Source organism: Paramormyrops kingsleyae, chromosome 5 (assembly GCF_048594095.1).
Source record: "Paramormyrops kingsleyae isolate MSU_618 chromosome 5, PKINGS_0.4, whole genome shotgun sequence".
In the NCBI taxonomy this organism is placed as follows: Eukaryota; Metazoa; Chordata; class Actinopteri; order Osteoglossiformes; family Mormyridae; genus Paramormyrops; species Paramormyrops kingsleyae.
The window spans coordinates 30,535,462-30,555,639 of record NC_132801.1 but is presented as its reverse complement, the minus strand read 5'-3'; the positions used below and the strand labels follow the sequence as shown (position 1 = coordinate 30,555,639).

The window sequence follows — 20,178 nt, the reverse complement described above, 5'->3', positions numbered from 1 at the left end:
CAATGGATTTACACCAGGCTCTGAAAGAGTAGGAAGAAGCCATGCCATTCAGGAGCCCTGTAGGGGGGGCCCATCCGCCCATCCGCACGCCTGCCCGCCTGCCCGCCCCCTCCTGTTATGCCCTCAGCCTCCATGCTTACGAAGGGCTTGGAGCAAACGGCCGCATTTACTGACGATGCTGACAGGGATTATAAGGAAACTTTTAATGTGGAAAAAAGTTTGAACGCAACAGGGGAGCGCAGTGATTTCAGCTTTGTTAGGATCAAAACATTCTACCAAGTCAGCACAAAAAGCCTAATTAAGCATCAAGAGATAAAAGTATAGTGTGTTCTTCCAGAGAGCGGGGCAGGTCACAGGGACGACTTGGCTTGGATATGCTGGTGGCTTTGACACTATCTCAGGCAAACGCCACCCTCATCTCAATGAGGGCAACGGGAGAGTCAGCAGAGCTGGGCATTATCACGTCAGATACAGCGATGGATGCTGTCCCGATTACAGGCAGGTAGGGTTAGGGGTGGGCAGCTTGTTACTCAGATGCCCAAGTTCAAGATTGGGCTAATTGCTTGCACTATGAAGATTCTATTGAATCATCATGAAGATTAGAAACAGGCCTTTGTAATGAATGTTACCATTTCAAGGCAGAATCTGATTGTTGTGCCATTGAACTGGGTACTTTACTTGAATTGATCTAATAAAAAATATGTAAAAATGCAAAAACGATTCAAGAGCTAGCTAAGCAATAAAACAGTAATAATAATAAACAAAAATAATAATGCTAAATACCTGTCTGTTCTAATAGTCAAGAGTCTTTGTACTGGACAACAAACCATCTAGGCACCAAAATGAATCATTTACTTTATTTTCCCCATTGCATACACACTATGCAATTAAAATGATCAACCTGCTGTAAATGACGGTCATGTGACACTCAGGCATTGTGAGTGATATCCTTGGGGGGTCCCTAGGGCTGGCGTCATCGTAAAAGCAAGAGAGAGAGGAAGGTGAATCGAAACAGGTCATGCAAATAAAAACGTCGGTAACTGAGTGACGGCCCCGCGGTGCTCACTCAGGAGGAATCGCATCTGCTCCCAAAGTTCAGGCCCAGGTTACCAATTTTGATAATGCCGGCGAGGAACCTCCTACCCAGCTCTCATCCTTTTCCCCTCGGCTCTCTGGAAAGAAATCTGCTGCACTCGTATATCATTTTTCTTCATTTGACAACCACCTTTTTAACGTGAGGAGAAGTCAATTAGCTTCTCCGAAACAGATGGCTCAACAAAGCTTATTAGCCTATATCTATGAGGAAAAATAGGTTACTGTCATAATCCCCAGGTATATTTTTCCAGGTTCATTTGAAAGATACACTCAAGTGCCAATGTAATGGCAAAAAACTAAGCCAACAACCATATAGCTTGTCCACATCTTCGCACTGTATTAATTATAATCCATATCTGACACCAACTTATCATTTTAAGTCAGAAATCACAACTACACTAAAGCTCATCAGGCTAGGTATGTCCCCACTTGAAAAAAGTCTTACCTTGGTGTCAAATATGCATTAGTGAAATATAACACTCAGCTGTCTCTTAAACAGTACTATCATTAAAGATCTTTCACTAAACGATTCAGTCCGGGTTTAAAAAGTGAACAATTCCAGACCTTGATGTTTTTAGCCATTTTCAGCCTCTTAGACGCAATCAAACAAGAACTACAGCCAACGCTACCGATTGCATAAATGACGCGGCCAAAAAGAGAAGCTTCACATTGGTATCACCGTGCAGGCATTTTTAAACACGTCTACGCCTACAGAACCACCGCGCGTACAGTAATAGCCTTTTCCCAGCATGCTCACGCTAAGTGGTCATAGTGATCGGAGCTGGCAAGAGAATCTGCGCTTAAAATCTTTGGGAAGATGACCCACCCCCGTCCCCCAGCAGCTCAACTTAAAATAATTCCAGCCAGCATCTGCCTCCTGAACCCAGGAAGTGGACGTCCCCTCTGAAAACTCAGTGGAAGTTTGCCCCCAAACATAATTAATTCATAATTAAAAGCAGTTTACATAACTTTGAATAATCCTTAGTCTCTGAAGAGATACTGACATTTGAATTAAGTGAAATCTCTTGTACATGAAGTGGTTTACTGATTACCACAGAGTGACTCCTTCAGATAAAACAATGTTTTATTTCAAACGAGGCAAATTTGCAGTGGCATGCAAAGGATAAAGTGAAATGAGATGCTCATCGGAGAAACACTTTAAAGGGAGGCGAGAGGGGAACATGAAAAATAAAATCATTTATCGGCAGTTTTGTTTAAAACAGACAAAAAGATCACTGCACACAGGAATAACAAACGATCCAAACACTGTTCACAATATACTCAAATGATTCAGACAACTGACTTATCAAAATCACGTCAACTAAGAACATAATTAACAGAACCCTCTGAAAGCTCTTGTTAATACTTGTAAACCAGCGGGAACCATCCTTGTGCCCAACTTCCCACTGCTTATCCGGTACTGGATCGTGGTGCCAACGGAAACCAGCACAAGCAGCAGACTGGCAGAGAGGTGGCCGATTTTAAACGACAGTGGGCCGACGGTAAGTGGGCGGAGAGCCAGTGCCCGCCTCGCGGCATAGTGTCAGCTGAGCGTGTCGCACGGCACATGCAGTGAGCCGCGTCGCAGGGCGTTGGGGCTGCTTCTACAGTGATGTTTGCCGGATCAATAGGTCCATAAAGCACATCATCACGGTCATCATCACAGAGCCCTCTGGGGACGTACGCAGCCATCTGGCCCGTGTCTCACTGGACACAGATTAATACACTGCGGCGACCATAATCCGGGAAACGCGGCATGCCGGCAGGAGAGGACCTGTTCCAGAACCGCGCCTCTGCCACTCATCCTGGGGTGGAGCTCATGTCTACAGGGTCGTGTACTGTTGGGGGAGGTCATGTGATCTACGAGCCAAACATCCCCTCCCCCCAGTGTGTGGAAAGGAGCGACGGGCTTCAGCTTCCAACACACGGCTGAAGCAGTGGCTAAGCACAGACCCACGACCAGTGAGATTAATTCAAAGTCAAGTCTGCCGCGTTTATCGGGCTCACAAAACAATTAAGTGCAGGAGCCGTCATGTGGAAGGCTGAGACTGATCGCTGCTCATTCACCTTACTCTGAAATGCCTATTGATCCCATGCAGCACAATCGCTCACTTTTAATCTAGGCGTCTGCAGGGGCCGCTCGTTTCATCACCCTGTATAACTCATAAAGTACAGCACATTCCCCCGCAGTCCTGCAGCCAAGCCGCCCCTGGCCGCTCGCGTTTATCTGGCTGAGCTCACTGCACTGTTTCTCTTTTGCGGCAAACCCAATTAAGGATGTGACATCACGTCCAGGCGTGCGGTAATGCGCTGCCAAGCAAAAATGATGGAATCGCTTCCCCTCATCTCCGGCAGCCCCTTCTGTGGCTTCACTGCTAGGCTGAGCACCGCGGGCCTGGACCAGCACCCTGCGTATCTTCCACGGTTCCTTTTAATAGGGACCCGATTCTCATGCTTGCTAAGGTTCTGTGAAAAGCACTTGAGGCTTGCATCAAACCTGAAGTAAGATGACCACTGGATTTAGGCTGCCTTACGAGTGACCAGGAACCACCCCTACCACTCCTTCCTGGAAGCAATGTTGAGTGAAGGCAGTGGCGGTCTTTACCCCCACTCAAGTCATGCTTTTCCATGAGGCCCCCTGTTGGCCACAAACAGTCACTTCACTAAATATTAAATAAACACGTTTATTTGGGAGATGCATGTTTTTGCCTCTCTAGGGGGGGCCTCGAAGTGATTGGGGTTTGAGGAATAAACTCGGTGCCTCGTTGGAGTCGCTGCCTTTTGATCTGGGCTTTCATTTTCAAAAGAGGAGTAACTGAAGTGGCCAAATCCAGACCCAGGTGCTACTTTATTCACACTTGTGGGAGTCAGACTTAAATGCACTAGAAGCAGACAGTCTTCCCACAGTGGAGAAATGAGGTCTTCTGTCTAAATAGTCCTCGCTTCACCCAATATGGCTAAGGCTCCCTCCCTTTTATCGGTTTGTAAAGAGTAATGTCTGCTCATGAGGGATATCTCTATTCGAGTCAGATACTTTGAGGCAAACCGAAATTTCCTGCGGAATCGGACTGCATTATCTAGGCCTACTGTCAGCCACGTTTAAACAAGCCGTACCATTATGCTTATCTAGTTCCAACTTGACCTTGACTTCACTAAACAAGAGCTGCATGATTATGATCCGCAATTATGTATCTTAAAAGACAGATAATCTGAGTGTGTTTTCCTGCCAGACACACTGCCCTGCATTATTCCAGTGCAATACTATTCTTGGCAGAGTGGAGGCGATCTAATCGGCCTCTCGGGGAGACTTGTATCTACCAAAGGAAAACGGAGGACACCCTTCTGATTGGTCCGCGGTGCAGTTTGTACACATTCTTGTATTCCCAGTGCACTGGCCATCTGCTTTCCCTGGACATGCCCCTTTACACCGAGGAATCCGCCGCCCTGTCTCAGTCACCTCTCGGCTTACGTGGAGCTGGCAAATTCACCACCAACCCCCCCGCCCCCCCGCCCCCCCTCCACCCTCAGCTTTTTACTGACCTTCTCACCCATTAAATTTTTACATTAGCCCCTCGTAATATGGTGTAATTTCAACTTCCTCTTCCCAACAAATTCTCAGACGTGTGTGTGTGTGTGTGTGTGTGTGTATATATATATATATATATATATATATATATATATATATATATATATATATATACAAAGACGCTCCTCTACTTACGAATGAGATACGTTCCAAACGGCCGCTCGTAACTTGAAATGTTCGTAAGTCGTTATTCAACATCATTTTAAGGGTATACGCAAGTACAAAGAACTAGGATGCTGGGAGTACGCACGCTACGCTGTTGCACGGTGGGAATAGTGGCCAGAAGTCGTAGTAGGCGGAATTGGCGCGCAGAAAAAAAAAATTATGTTGCGGGCAGGAAACGGGAGCCCAATGAACACAATTTGGACTTACAGTCCTCTTCGTTCATAAGTCTGAAAGTTTGTAAGTTGACAGTTCGTAAGTAGAGGAGTGTCTGTATATGCATTTTTGTTTTTCAGATCAATAGAAAACCGTCCCGGGGGCAGTGAGTAGAGCCAAGCTGTTAAGTAGCCTACACAGGCAGAGGGACTGATTCTGGCCATCTCAGAGTAAAGCAGCCCTCAGCAGTCAGGAGGAGTCGGGCCTGCCTCGACGCCTCAGTGTGGCAAGGCTGCTAATTACACCAAAGTGGCGGCCGGCTACAGCGTTCCACATCAAAGGATGGCTGGGGGCCGCCCATTAATTGGCCCTTTCTGATAGCATTGTAGGAGAGAAGGAAAGTAGCCCATTCCGGCAATCAGTTGAATGTTCACAATCGGGCATCTTTTCACTACTGTAGTGCAAGAGCCATGGCACGGGGAGAGCCGGTCAGGGTGGAATGCGTAATCGCGAATGCTGACGGAGTCAAGCCATACTGATCAGATAGTGAAGCAGAGAGGGGGGATGACCACAGACCCCCGGTGCCCCAGAGCACCAGGGCCAGACCCCGCTAAGCGGTCACGGTGAACCTGACTCACACTCTCTCACTGGGGATGATCTTATAGCCATCCCGGAACCAGGTGACCTGAGGCCGGGGGAAGCTGCGCACGGCGGGGAGGTTGAGCACGGCGGCCTTGCCCTGCACCACCGACTTCCTCTGCTCCTGCTCCACGAAGTTTCCCATGTCTGCGGAGAGAGGAGAACAGCGCTACAGCAACAGACCCTGCTGAACAAAACAGCTTCCCAGCTTAAGCGGGATGCCCAGCGTATGATATTTGTCCAGCTTAAGGTATGTTTTTGCTTCATAATTTGATGGTTTAGCTGGTGATGCCACCTTATGATGGTCACTCTAACTGGTTTAGCTGGTCATACCAGCATGATCAGCTTGATTGGCTAGCCACACCAGCATGACCAACTGGTGACCCACCCAGCTGAACCATGAAAGAGCATCAAGAGCTGGGACATGACTGTCTAAGACCATCTTGGACTATCCAAGACCAGCTACCAGCATAAGCTGCTTTTAACAGTTTTTTTCCGCAGGGGAGTCATCAATTACGCTGGGATCATGTGACGCCAGGCTTTTCCAGCAAAGTGCATGGTGTTAAAAGGGTTTTCTTTTTTTGGTGGGAGACAAATAAAACATTTTTTGACAGGTAGAGAGTACATATAAGAACGATAAATTAAACAAAGCCATTCCATAATGATATTGCTTTATGTAACCCATATATCTTAAAAGGGGCATTTCTGTCCAGATTTGAAGCTTTAAATAATGTCACGTTTTAATATTTCATGCTCCGACGGCAATATAATAAAGCATATATTAAATGTTTGTATTTTTAGCATGTCTGAAATGGCACAATAATGGAAATGAGAGGATTGAGAGTGACAGGCAGTCCAACAATGTGAAGAAGAATGTTTGCTTTGCCAAAGACCATCCTGTACAAAGTGGATGAGCAAATGGCCAACCAAACGTCACCTAAATGCACTACTCACTGCTAATAGTGCAGCAGCATTCAGGAGACCTGACATGTGGCTGCCCGCCTGGCGTGTTTGCATGGGGCTGTGGGGCGGGGGGTCTGTCTCGGATGTGCCGAGGACTCAAAGGATTCAGTAGTTTTATTGTCATTTGTACAAGTAGGGTGAAATATTTGCTTGTGTAATCCCATGTGGACTTAACATATAGCAATGCAGAAAGATAAAGAGCAATGACAGAATAGTGAAGTATAACATACAATATACATACAGTATAATATATTAAAAGTACATTCAATATACGATAAGATCCAAGCCGGACAAGGTGCTGAGGGCAAAAGTAGACTTGCACTTACAGGCCACTTGCACTTCTGCCCTCCTTTGCAGTAGCGCCCCCATCCTGTTCCTGACGACGCACTGGTAGGACCCGGCATCGGCCCGCTGCAGGGACTGGATGGTGTACCTGGGCAAGCGAGGGCATACGTCAGCCAACAGGACACACAGTCAATAGGAGGCCCTCTCATCTCAAAAGCAGCCCATTCTGTCAGACAGAAGCATGGATCAGCCCTGTCCCATGAATCTTGTCTGTATTTGGCCAGCAGGTGTCACTGGCTATCCTGTTCCCCCCTCTGTCTTGTAGCCCCTCAGCCCCAGGTGTGTTTCCCTACTCCCTGGGCCACTGTGTGGCTTAATGGGCTGAGCGGTTGGTCATCATCCAAATTTCCTTTTTGGCTGTTGGTTAGAAGATGGCCAGACACCAGCCTCAACTAATTGTTATTTAATGCTTGTTCTTTTGTGTTCTCTTGGTTTCACGTGTGTTTTATATATTTCTGTTACAATCCCTTGAGTTTGCGCTCTGGTTGTATTATGTTCAGTTGTCCTTGTTTTTAGTGTTTTAACTATTGGATCTGTTAATAGACCTCACCTGCTCCTTGTTGCCCTTAGTTCTTAGTGCTTGTGCTTTTTTTTCCTGTGTTCCTAGTGATCTGTGGTTTTGTTGTTCCTGGTATTGCTCCCTGTCTAGTTGTAGTTTTGTGTCCATTTTCTTTGTAATTCATTTACAAAGTTCTCGTATTACCTGTTTTTGGTTTTGACTCCTTGTAGCCCTTTTATTTTCTGCTTTCCCCTTTGTGTTCTGTTCTATTTGTAAATAAACCCCTTTTTTGTTGAAGCTGCCCCGTGGATCATTCTTCTCTTTGCCACGCCCTGCCGTGACATCTACATTATACAAACCCATTACAAGCACTATTTTATTACATTTACAGAATATCTTAAACTGTCAGTAAAACATCACAAGATTGGCCATTCATGTTATGACACCCTGTACGCCCTCAGGTTCTCACCTACCGTCTCGTTTGCCTTTCTGCAGCATGACAATGCCAAGCACAAGGCCCCGTTTATCTTTAAAAGCATCCTGCGCAGCCAAGCATTCATCTGGGGGCTTTATCCTTGACAAACCCCCTAGTCCGCAGCTTGCATAACACCTCCAAACAACGAAAGTGGATGCTAGCCATTCTAAACGCAATTAGTACAAACAGTCTTAAACGATTCGGTGTGGACCAAGACTGTATGCCCAAACCAAAGAGGAGAGGTCTGTGTTACCTATTTTGAAATTAAAACAAATTTCCGTAAGTGCCAGGTGCATCCAGCATGTAAAATAACTGAAAGTATATTGATTCATAGTTTTAATGGGAGGCTTGCAGGCCTAGTGACCCAAAAGGTCCATGAATATGGACTCATTTGCACACAGCATGCTGGAGATACGGTATAAGTATCACCAACCAGATGTTCAGAGGATGCTCTCCATTATACACGTGCTTAGTGTAACAGAATTTAACATTAAGAGTCCTATACTTCTACATTCTCCCCTTAAAGAACTTTTTTTGTAATATCTAATTACTAATCTTTCTATGATATTGCTAATCAAATCATACCCTTCTGAGACTGGGACAGATTAGACTGGCACAGCTTGTTTTCATGAAGATTCTCGGCGCCCGAGAGGGTCTGGACTAAGGTTCAATAGCCCCATTCTGCTTATTACCACACGTACGACAGGAGAGGGCTCTGCTTATCTGGCCCATTCATTCTAATCACTCCCATTACGCATCATTTGGCCAGACGGGCTCCGCACCAGCCCACGGACCAGAACTTAAAGCGCACGAAACACTCCACACTCTAAAAACGGCTCTCCTTCCAAACGCAAATACAGTGATACTTCAGAGCTCTGCTCTTCCCGGAGAATAATGCATTCCTTTAATCACTGTAACGCCAAGACAGTAAATCAGACTACAGAACAACAGCTCAATTTCATATAAAGCCACTGACTTTAAATACTCAGTAGAAGGCATGTATTTCATTTCCCGGGGTTTCAATATACAGAATGACGGTATCCCTTAAAGGAAGCTGAAAAAAATCTTATTTCCTTTGCAAGTGCAAATAACTTTAACACAATTACAAGACTATGAAAGGCAAAGCATAAAATAAAGTGAGACAAAAATGCTAAGCAAAACGCAATGCTTAACTCCACAGTGACATTTGAAGTAAGCATTAAAGTACATGCATTTTAAGGCATATTTACCACAGATAACCTGCCAATTAATACTTTCAAAGACAATAGCGCCAGGGTGTAAATACAGCACAGTTACTGTCCTTTACCAATGACCTTGGCATTTCTGTTGGCATTTACATCCGCTGCTCACCGAGGGGTACTTGTGAAGTGACGCTGGAAAGCATCAGCGCTCAGCCCATTAAGTGCACTCGCTAACTCGGCTGATTTGTCGCATCAACAGGCAGATCCAAAACCTTTCAGAATGGAAAATGTTTTATTTCAGCTCTTTTCCAGCAATTCAGTGCCAGCCCAAATGACAGTAGATCGGCTCAGTCTTGAAAAGGCCAACAGAAGAGGCCGCGTGACTCAAGGCAGAGTGCGAGTAACACCTTCCAGAGGTAAACACTGCACACAACTGCACAGGCAGGGGCTAAAATTAGTGATACTCATAATAACACATTGAAGCCGTTGATTAACCATCTTCTTGAAATTCACTCCTGTGGGGGGAGTGTTTGAAGAGGTTGTGATGTCCACCTCCGTGTCGTTAGTGTGTCCCCCCGGCGCACGTGCGACCTTCACACACAGATGTGCACCGTGGAGACAGCCGGGCCAAACGATGTCAGGCCGGCCCTATTTTTAATACAGAAACAAACATTTCTAATATTGACTAGCCAGCTCTGACTTTGCTGCGGGGCCTGTGATCCTAATTTCTCCTGAACTCTGCTGGCCGCCACCTCCGGTGACTTCGTGTCCCTGAGCCAACCCTGCCCCCCCCCCCCACACACACACACACACACACACACACACACACGGGGCACGCTCAAGGTGTGGTCCACTTTCAGATTCCGTTCAGGGCATCCTCCACATACACTGTGAAATTTTATTAATTAAATCAGTTAGTCTGGTACGCAGCAGTGCATGCCGTTATTAAGCTACTTACTGTGTATAATGTAGCATAGTAATTTTATTTGAATTGAAACAACAGGAATGCCGTGACCGGACTCCGGGCCCCCCTTGCAGTCGATGCCCCGCGGAGAGCCTTCAATATCATTTCTTGGAAAACTTCATGGGCGATGCTTGTGTGGCTCAGCAGGTTAAACTGCTGTGCCCGTGTTTGGAAGGGCGCTGGTTCAAATCCTATGGTTGGCAGAGTAATTTCACCATTGGGCCCCTGAGAAAATCCCTTAAATGCTCCACGGACTATCTGACCTTGCTTTCTCAAAAGTCACTTTGAAGAAAAGCACCCGCTAAGCAAACTAAATGTAGCTCTGTGATGGTTTTACGCTGACGAGTCACAGCAGGAACATTCCAGAAGTTAACAAAGGGGCGAGCGCTCACTTGTACTCCGGGGAAAAGGGGGTGACGTCCGTGCCGTTGAGCATCCACTTGAACTCCAAGGGCCAGCTGCCCTCAGCCAAGCAGGTCAGGACCAAGCGGTTGCCCTCCAGGTGGATCTGAGCGGGGCCTGGCTCAGTCTTGAAATACGGGGCCACGTCACCTGGAAGACACAGGGGAAATCACGGGTTAGCCCCATCGATCCAGCGGCAGCGCTCTCAGCTACCAGCCACTCCGAGATTTTTCATTATTTAGACGGATGAATAAACATGGTATCGTCAATATAAAGCCCCCCGAACAAGAAATTATTCAGATTTTCCCCCCAGGTAAAGTTGGGGAGTATTGTGCTGGATGCCTGGGTGCCATCTACTCAGTGGCCTTCAAGGTAGCTTCTGAAGTGACCCCTCACCAAACAAATGTGGGCGATTTTCACCATTGTGATTCTTCCTTTTCTGTTGCTAAGCAGAGGGGAAATTGGAGCACACGATTCGGTTGGTATTACAGGCTGACTCTCTGGAAATGAGCTCACTCAGACATGGCGGGGTGGAGGGGGGGGGGTGGGGGGGATCTGCTCTTAAGCTTAATTTCCCTGAGAAGCGTTTCCACCTTTGATGATGAAATTCAGCTCTCCAACTTCTACCATCCCATAATTACTGCCAGCAAAGCAGCGGCAGGCTGACAATCCGCCAGGACTTGCTTTGGCATTGAGTAACAAATAAAATGTGTGGGCTGGGGGTGGGGGTGGGGAGGGGGGGTTGTGTGCCACTTTCATGAGAAGGGTACCACAGTCTAACACAAACAGGTAATCCTGGAGTTATAGCGGGTGATTTAATATTCCCCTTGCACTTGAGAAGACAGAATTCAGCGGGCTCTCACTAATCTAGACCAAAACGAGAAATGTCTTATTAAATATGTGCAAGAAAAAAATTAAAAGCTAAAAGCAGCCCTTTGAGGACGGAGCAGAGGATTGCACGGCCCACACGAGAGATTTCGTTATGACGGAGTGCAGTACTCCCGGCAGGCTTCCTCAATCTATGCCGGCCTTGTCATTAACTCGGGCCAATGTAACAGAAGAAGGACAAGTGTGCAGAAGAAAGATTAGTCTGACTGCCGGCATATGTCAATGGGCAGAGCTACTGGTACAAATTAACTTCAGCCACCTAGACGTGAACTGCAGCTAATGTCCCCGGGGAATTACAGCAGAGCAACTCTGCCCGGGAGAAACTTTAGTACTGCTAACCAGCACCAGAATATCTGATTCCAGAAATTCCTCTCACCGTGGAAAAATTACAGAATAATTAAACAATATTAAGAGGTTTTCTGTTTCAGCCTGACCAAAATAAAGTATTTATTTGCATCTCTCCACCAAGGAGTACTTTCTCAGGGTCTGTTCCACACTAGCCACATACCAGGCCAACTATGTTTTTCACTAAGGTGTTATAAACTTTTTTGAAACAAACATATTTTGAGACGATCCCTCCTGCCCGCTCAGATTCCCGGGATTTGTCCCCATGGTGAAAAAGTGTGAAATGGTCTGGCTAATGATATCGCACTCCCTGGGAACTGTACAAAACTGCCAGAGCAAACCATACAGCAGGAAACAAACATAAATCCGGTCATATTTTTTTTCTTGCTACAACAAACATGACGTTATTGATGTTTAGTGGATGTCCCCCAAGTATATTAAATACTAAGCACATAATATAGTGCTAATAGGACCACAATAATGTGCTCCCCTGCTTCTTATCACACATATTTGTTCCCTATAAGTAAAGTGCTCTCAGAATAGGCACCATGTACATGAAGAATATGTCGTACCTTCATGCAGGAGGCAGCTAATAGCAAGCCTCCAATCACAGTCTCTGAGCCTGGGCCACACCCACCATTAATTGGCCAATTAGAGCTGAGGACCCAAACCTCCCCGACCGTGACTTCCATAAAGCAAAACTGGAGAAGGGATTCACCGGGGCAACGTAAAAATAAAAAGACTGACAGTTGGAATTATTAAGCCAGTGTTTCCCAACCTGGTCCTCAGGAACCCAAAGACAGTCCACGTTTTTGCTCCCCCCCCCCCAAACAGTCCACGTTTTTGCTCCCCCCCCCCCAGACAGTCCATGTTTTTGCTCCCTCCCAGCTCCTGGTAAGCGAAAACTGTGGCTTGTCTGAGTGGCCCTGAGTACCAGTTTGAGAAACACTGTATTAAGCCATCATAATCAAAGGACGGGGGGGGTTTGCTCCTAATCTCAGCACGAACATGGAAGCCTGGGGGGGGGGGGGGCAGTTCAATTCCAGCTCTGCGGTGGATAACCTTTCCTGCTACAGATGCTAATGAACCCCTCCCCCACCCTCCCATGTGCCCGCAAGTTCTTTGGTCTCAGCACTCAGGGTCACAACACTCCATCTGAGATCCGGGAATCCCCAGTCCGTAAAAGTGAGAAACAGCTGCTGTGCGTGCAGCATTCCCGCATCCCGCATCCCGCGCCGACCACCTCCTCCAGGATGGATGGCTTTCCGTTCTGACTGAGCGGAGCGTCCCTCGTCACAAATTTACTTTATCTACTGGCAATCCGGAATATTGCGGTTAGACCAAAGCCAGACTCCGGGAAAGCAATCTGAAAACAGGCCGATAAATCAAATTAATTTGGCACGGAGACGCGGATATTTATGCAGTTCTACCTGAAGGAAAGTTGGGTTAGAAGAGCCTCGTCAGGACAGATTGAGTGTTGCTGCCAGCTCCCAATTAAAGGATATAGTGCAAACAGTCTCAGGCGTACATCTGTACTAAAGACGAAACGGCCAGTCAACTGGGAAGTGCAGTCTGCTCCTGCTGGACTCCATACATATGTACAGAAAGGCCAAAACTATGTATGGCTTTCAACTTAATCAAACTCCAGAGCCCCAAGCCCCCAGCCTGAAGGTATAAGCACAGCTGAGAGATTAGTCCGATTCCTTGGCTCCTTTATCCAAGGGGTCAGACATCCCTCAGGCTTTTCCTCAGACACCTATAAGAATGGCAGAACCTAATATGGAGATTCCCGTAGCTCTGCTAGCAAACGGCCCTCCGCCGTCACACAAATCATGGTAAGTCCCCGCCGGAGGAGGGTGAAAGCTCCATCAGCAGACGCACGGAAGACGTACATGCTTTCAGAGGAACACGCGCTTCTTAGGTAAACATGTCGCGCATCAGTCGTACCGATCATTTAAACGCTGGGCTAGATGCCGAGCATCTGAGGAGGTATGAATCTGTTACCTGAACATCCTGACTGTAAGCCGCCAGAGACAATATGTAGATGCCGTGCCACTCTCGGGAAAACCATCACTCGTTAAATATTACGCTTTAACAAAACGCAGACTCCGCTTCTTCCAGAGGCATTACAAGAATATGTATATAAAGAATATACAGTGGTACCTCAGTTCTCGAACTCATTAGAACTCAAATTTCTTAAGTCGAACCAACCAGTTCGAAAAAAAATTACCTAGAGCTCGATCTGAATCTCAGAAGTCAAATGAGTCACGCGGCACGTCACTCATCGGAAACAAAGTGTAATGCTTCAGTCTCAGCCTCGCATTAGCTGTGATAGCATCGTGCATGTTTATACTAGCTGAATACATATATTTAGACAGTAAAAATACATTTAGACAATGATAGACAGTAACAGTAATTATTATTATATAATAAAATACATTTAAAAATAAAGATTTCTTATTTATTATTTTAGTATTAATAATAAACCATTAATATGTTTAATTATAATACTATTGTTGTGCCGAGCAGGAACGGAACGGAGACAAAGGCGCAGACGTCAGGGTATCGGGGAATACGGGGTTTAATTACAGGTAAGGCAGGCAAAACGCAGACGGACAATACAATGACCAGACTGGGGAAACAAACTAAAACGTGGACGAAATACAGAGGACTAATGACAACAACCAAAAACAGCTGATCACAGGAGGATTCGAGGGGGCGTGGCACACGGAAGGAGCGGACGATCGGGCCAGGACACATTTATTTTCTTACTTTACAAATTACTGTTTTGATAAATGTGCTTAGATGTGTTTAGTACAGTATATGCTCTTCTTGTTTTATCCGGTTCATTTTGTGTTCAAATGCTAAAAAAAACACATTTAGGTGTAATTTTTTGGGGCCAGGAACCAATTAATTGGTTTTCCATTATTTCTTATGGGGAAAATTCGATCACAACTCGAACTTTTTAGGATTCGATCCGGAGTTCTGAACGGATTAAATTCGAGTTCTGAGGTACCACTGTATATCATACATTCATTTATATGTATGTGAAGAAAGCAGATCTGGAGGTATAAGCGGGTCCTGCCTAGTACTAGCTGGGTGTACCGAATGAATGAATGGTGACCAGTGGGTGTATCTACAGTATATACACATGTACAGTACTGTCATAAGTAGTCAAAGAAAATGATGTTGAAATTAGAGATGGGCGATCCACATTTTTTCAGTTCCGATCCGATTCCGATACACAACTGCCGATACCGATACAGATTCCGATACAAGAGCTCTTTTTACTTTGTTATACTTTATATATAAATTTTTTTAATCTGGTAAATACAGATGGAAAAAATGCATGACAAAAAATATTTAATTAGGCTACTATAAACATACATAACGTACTGTTCCACCTCGTTTGTTTTAGCGTTTTTGAGGCATTTGCAGTTCAATATGAATATCTTCAAAGCAAGTATACACAAGTGGGTTTTTCTCCTATTGGCGTCAGCGCAGTTATGCTTGTGCTCCAATTTCCCCTCTGCTTAGCAACAGAAAAAGAAAAATCACAATGGTGAAAATCGCCCACATTTGTTTGGTGAGGGGCCACTTCAGAAGCTACCTTGAAGGCCACTGAGTAGATGGCATCCAGGCATCACAAGCTGCAGCGAGTTCACAAAACAGTCCAATTAAGTTAGCGACTCCCAAATCATCCATTGCTTTGTTTTGTCTCGCAGTTGCGTGCGCTTTGTTAAATGGGATTGTCCATTAAACGCTATTCCCACCTCAAAACTTTATTTTACATAGATTGCAAATCGCTGCGCTACTGGTTTCTGTTAAAAGCGTAAAATACTCCCAGATCTTACGCTCCTCGTACTGCGAAGGGTATGCGCATGACGTCACAGCAGGCGGAAGTCACTGTACTCACACCCACTGAGTAGCAAAAAAAGACTGAGGGGCAGCGATAGTGTTCGATTTCTACGCCGCAAAAAAACACATGTAAAATGGGAAAGAGCTGTCGTACGATTGATTGCCAAAAGCTAAATAAGTAAATATCGGACGTGGATCGGTCACGCATGGCCGATACCCGATCCGTCAAATAGGTCTAGATCGGCGCTGATACCGATCCGAATATCGGTATTGGTGCATCTCTAGTTGAAATAATCTTCAAGTTGGAAAAACAATGATATTAGGTCTATGTCTGCCAAAGTGTGTAAGCTGAGCCATTAAAACAGTATTTGTAGTTATTGAGGATACCCATGTACTTTTTAACTCAACTTTAATCATCATGTTTGGCTAATCGACACTTGAGCAGAAATTCAATGAATACACGGAATGGTTGAGGTGCCCCTGAGGAGAGGTTTGGGAACTGAAGCGGTCTTCATCTAGTAATTCAACAAGATATCAGTAACTTTTTGGAGTACAGAAAAAAATCTTGTTAGTTCTTATTGTGTTACTGTTGATTTTCTGTTCCGCTGTTAAATTGTGTGTTTTTTTTAATCAAATGTACACTTACTACCTAGATCAACAGCTTTAAACATTTTCTCTGACTGCCTAAGACTACAAATAAGACAACTTAACCAACAAAGAGGCAAAGCAACAAATGAGGGACTCTTAAGGTTGTACTGTACTGTACTTCATGGGCCCAGCTACACCACCAGATCATAACTCCGGTATCTGACATGTTAGAATTAAAAATATGATCTGTATAGCAGCTGAAGAAAACTTGTCTGTTCGGCAAAATACAATCTGTATCAAGATCTGTACTGAGATTCCTGTAAAGGCTTCGGGTCATTTAACAACCAAGAAATAATACTGTACAGTAGTTTTGACTGTAGCCTTAGCAAAACGTTTCATGTCTCTTGACTATATCTTGAATAGAAAACACGGCTGAGATTTAATCAAACACTCTGCAGTCTGCACCATGCCCTCATCTACGTCACATGAGAGCTGCCTCCGCTGTGGCGCTCTATGGCCGCTCTTCGCTCATTCTTCTGGAGGAGACGTGCCAGATAAAAGTCGGACGACAGCTCACCAGCTCAAGGGAGATACCAGCCGAGGTGGAAAAGAGCATCACCATTTAAGGCTCTTATTCACGCCGCGATCAAAACACGGCAACCTCAAGGAGACTTTGTTTATTGTTACCCGGTGTCGACGTGCAGAGCCGAAAGGCGCCATCCACTGCGGTTAGCGGTGGCAGATGGGGGTGTGGGAGAAGCCAGCTGCTCAACAACTGAGGGGGGAAATATAGTCTACCATCTTTCTCAGCTTAAATGTGCACCACAACAGCTCTGCTACTCTTATTTTTGACCAAGGAAGCAGAAATTTCAGCTCTGGTGAGCCATTACCATAAGCCTTTTCCACTTCAACAATGTTCATAACAACACATCATACAAAACTCTCTGTCCAACAAGAAAAAAAAAAACATGATGTAGGGTGCAGTACCGACTTTCACCACTTATGGCAGCAACAGCAGTGTCTAAATTCCAATGTAAGCAAGGTTCATGAAATGGACCGCAAGCCCGGAGAACAGCCCTCCTATAAGAGCATTAAAGCTGCAGTGCCACCAAGGCCTTCAGCACGATGTCATAGCTGAATCAAACTGCAATACCCGACAGAAAGTACATAGTACCTCTCGTCAGAAGCCACACATTTCACGCAGGTCTTGTATGGATCATTCACATGGTATGTAAACGTATTTTACTGCATGCTCCTTCGCTTCATTTGTCATAACTGTTCACCTCCGCAATCCTTATCCCCTCTGCCTTGCATCTGGATAGATACCACTGGCTTTGGCATTCAACAGAACATGTCAAATTATACTGAGAAACTAAATTTTGTTGAATACTTGAGCCAACCCTTATCCTCTGTGTCATTTGTAATTGCTTAACAGGAGCTACTTCATTGCACTTGGCGTAATAAAAATCACCAAGCCAGCAGAACGGCAATAATTATGTTTCTGAAAACAATTTACATCTCTAAGCTGCAGCCCTTATATGATTATCTACTGCAGTCTTTATAATTGCGGATCTGGAAACATTACGTGGGGAAATGGCTGAAATCCTAACAGAAAATTATAAGCTGTTGCACATTACAAGATTTCCGTACTGACTTTGTAAATTATTGACTGAAGTGGTGTCATTGAAGAACAGAGAAGAGGTCCCCGGCATGTTCGATAGACCCATTCGATTCAGCCAGCATCCCTCTCTAATTCCCATCTTCCACACAACTGAATCATGGCAACTCACAGTAGAAAGACAAATTATGACGGTGGTAATTATGTGCAGTGAATACGAAGATCTGCCATCCAACGCAAAAGCTCAAATAAACATTAATTAAAGCGTCTTGGAGGGCAACCAACAGCCCCCAACAACAGAATTATATGTATATGCCAGTGTTTCCCAACCCAGTCCTCTGGGACCCACAGACAGTCCACATTACTGGGATCAGGGAGGGAGCAAAAACGCAGACTGTCTGTGGGTCCCTACGGAGCAGACTGGGAAATGAGGCTATATGCTAATATCTATTTTAAACACATTAAAGCACAGCTCAAGCATGTCATTCCTATGTGCCTTAGTACAAGCAGTTACAATCAGTCCATTCACTCCATTCAATCAGTGGTTACTCAAGAGTAAGTCTCAAATCTGAAAAAGAGGGCAGTGTGCAGCTCAGTAGGTTAGAGGTCAGAGCCAGAAGATCATGGGTTCAAATCCTGTAGCTGGCAGAGTAATTATATCAAGCCTGGGGCCTTGAGCAAGGCCTAGCTGCTCCAGGGGCTCGGGATGCGGGCAGACCCTGTGTTCTCCGACTGCAAAACCTGTTCTCACATGTACTTACGCTCACTGGCCGCTTTATTAGGTACACCAAGCTAGGACCGGGTTGGACACCCCCCCCCCCCCCCCCCACTTTGCCTTCAGAACAGCCTTAATTCTTTGTGGCATAGATCCAACATGGTGCTTGAAACATTCCTCAGAGACTTTGGTCCATGTTGTCATGACGGCATCATGCAGCTGCTGCAGATTTTTCAGCTGCACTTTCATGATGCGACTCTCCCGTTCCACCGCATCCCATAGGTGCTCTATTGGATTGAGATCTGGTGACTGTTGAGGCTGTTTAAGTGCAGTGAACTGTACTGACGTGTTGAAGAAACCAGTCTGAGATGATGTGAGCTTTGTGACATGGCGAGTTACCTGCTGGAAGTAGCCATTAGAAGCTGGGTTCACTGTGGTCATAAAGGGATGGACATGGTCAGCAACAATACTCAGGTAGGCTGTGGTATTTAAATGCACAATTGGTACTAAGGGGCCCAAAGGGGGCCAAGAAAACACACCATTACATCACCACCAGCCTGAATTGTTGGTACAAGGCAGGATGGATCCAATTTTGGTGAGCCTATACCCACTGTAGCCTCAGTTTCTTGTTCTGAGCTAAGAGGACTGGCACCCGGTGTGGTCTTGTGCTGCTGTGGTTCATCTGCTTCAAGGTTTGACATGCTGTGCTTTCAGGGATGCTCTTCTGCGTACGTTGTTTGTGATCAGTGGTTAGTTGAGTTACTGTTGCCTTTCTATCTGCTTGAACCAGTCTGGCCATTCTTCTCTGTCCTCTGTCACTCACTGGATGTTTTCTCTTTTTTTCGGCCCATTCTCTGTAAACCCTAGAGATGGCCGTGCAAGAAAGTCCCAGTAGATCAGAAGTTTCTGAAATACCCATAAGAGCCTGTCTGGTACCAGCAGCCAGGCCACGTTCAAAGTCACTTAAATCACCTTTCATCCCCATTCAGCTGTTTGATGTGAACATTTACTGAAGCTCCTGACCTGTATCTGCATGGTTTTATACATTGTGCTGCTGACGTATGACTGGCTGATTATATATTTGCTTCACTGAGAAGTGTAAGTAGCCACTGAGTGTACATTTGTCTGGCAAGACGAGGTTTGAGGAAACTACAGTATTTCCCCTCGGGATATAAAAAGTACCAATATTCTATTTTAGTTTAGCATTGAAAGGGATGGTGGTTACAAAAAACATATTCTGTTCACTTAACCCAAAATTGTTAATCAGTGATACTGATCCTTGAGCGCACCACAAGGGGAGAGCAAGACTTTCAGCCTTGTGGGGGTGGGGGGGGGGTGGTGTCCTCCAAGAAAAGAAAAGACAAGAAACGGCACTCCTGAATAAGCTGGAAATTTATTCTAGTTTCAGAAAATGGCAAAACACACCAAAGATTCCTATTGGTGACAGTTAATGGACACTTTCAGCAGCAGTTTCCAACCATGTGCAATTACACAATTTCTAAATCAACTGAAAATTTACTCTACTTACTAAAATGATAATCAGCCTTGGTACTGTGCTGTCTGAAAGCTTAAGAATATCAGACAAAGACTAAACCTACTTAAAACAAAATTAGCCTCTATAGCAGGTTACTGGTCTCAACTACGTTATTAAAGACCCAATCAGTCTGAGGGTGTAGGAACCAGGCAGGATAGGGGGGGA

At 45.3% G+C, this 20,178-nt stretch overlaps 1 protein-coding gene across 5 annotated transcripts in view; it reads right to left on the bottom strand.

Annotated features, from left to right (window-relative positions):
- Positions 1 to 20,178, bottom strand: part of sdk1b (sidekick cell adhesion molecule 1b) — a 302,231-nt gene that overhangs the window by 149,508 nt on the left and 132,545 nt on the right. For all 5 annotated transcript variants that reach the window (XM_023814919.2, XM_023814921.2, XM_072712548.1 and 2 more), the window contains 3 exons: positions 10,458 to 10,617; positions 6,928 to 7,034; positions 5,638 to 5,785 (listed from right to left, as the gene is read on the bottom strand). In XM_023814919.2, coding sequence (XP_023670687.2) covers positions 5,638 to 5,785; positions 6,928 to 7,034; positions 10,458 to 10,617 — 415 coding nt within the window. The remainder of the gene's footprint in view (positions 1 to 5,637; positions 5,786 to 6,927; positions 7,035 to 10,457; positions 10,618 to 20,178) is intronic.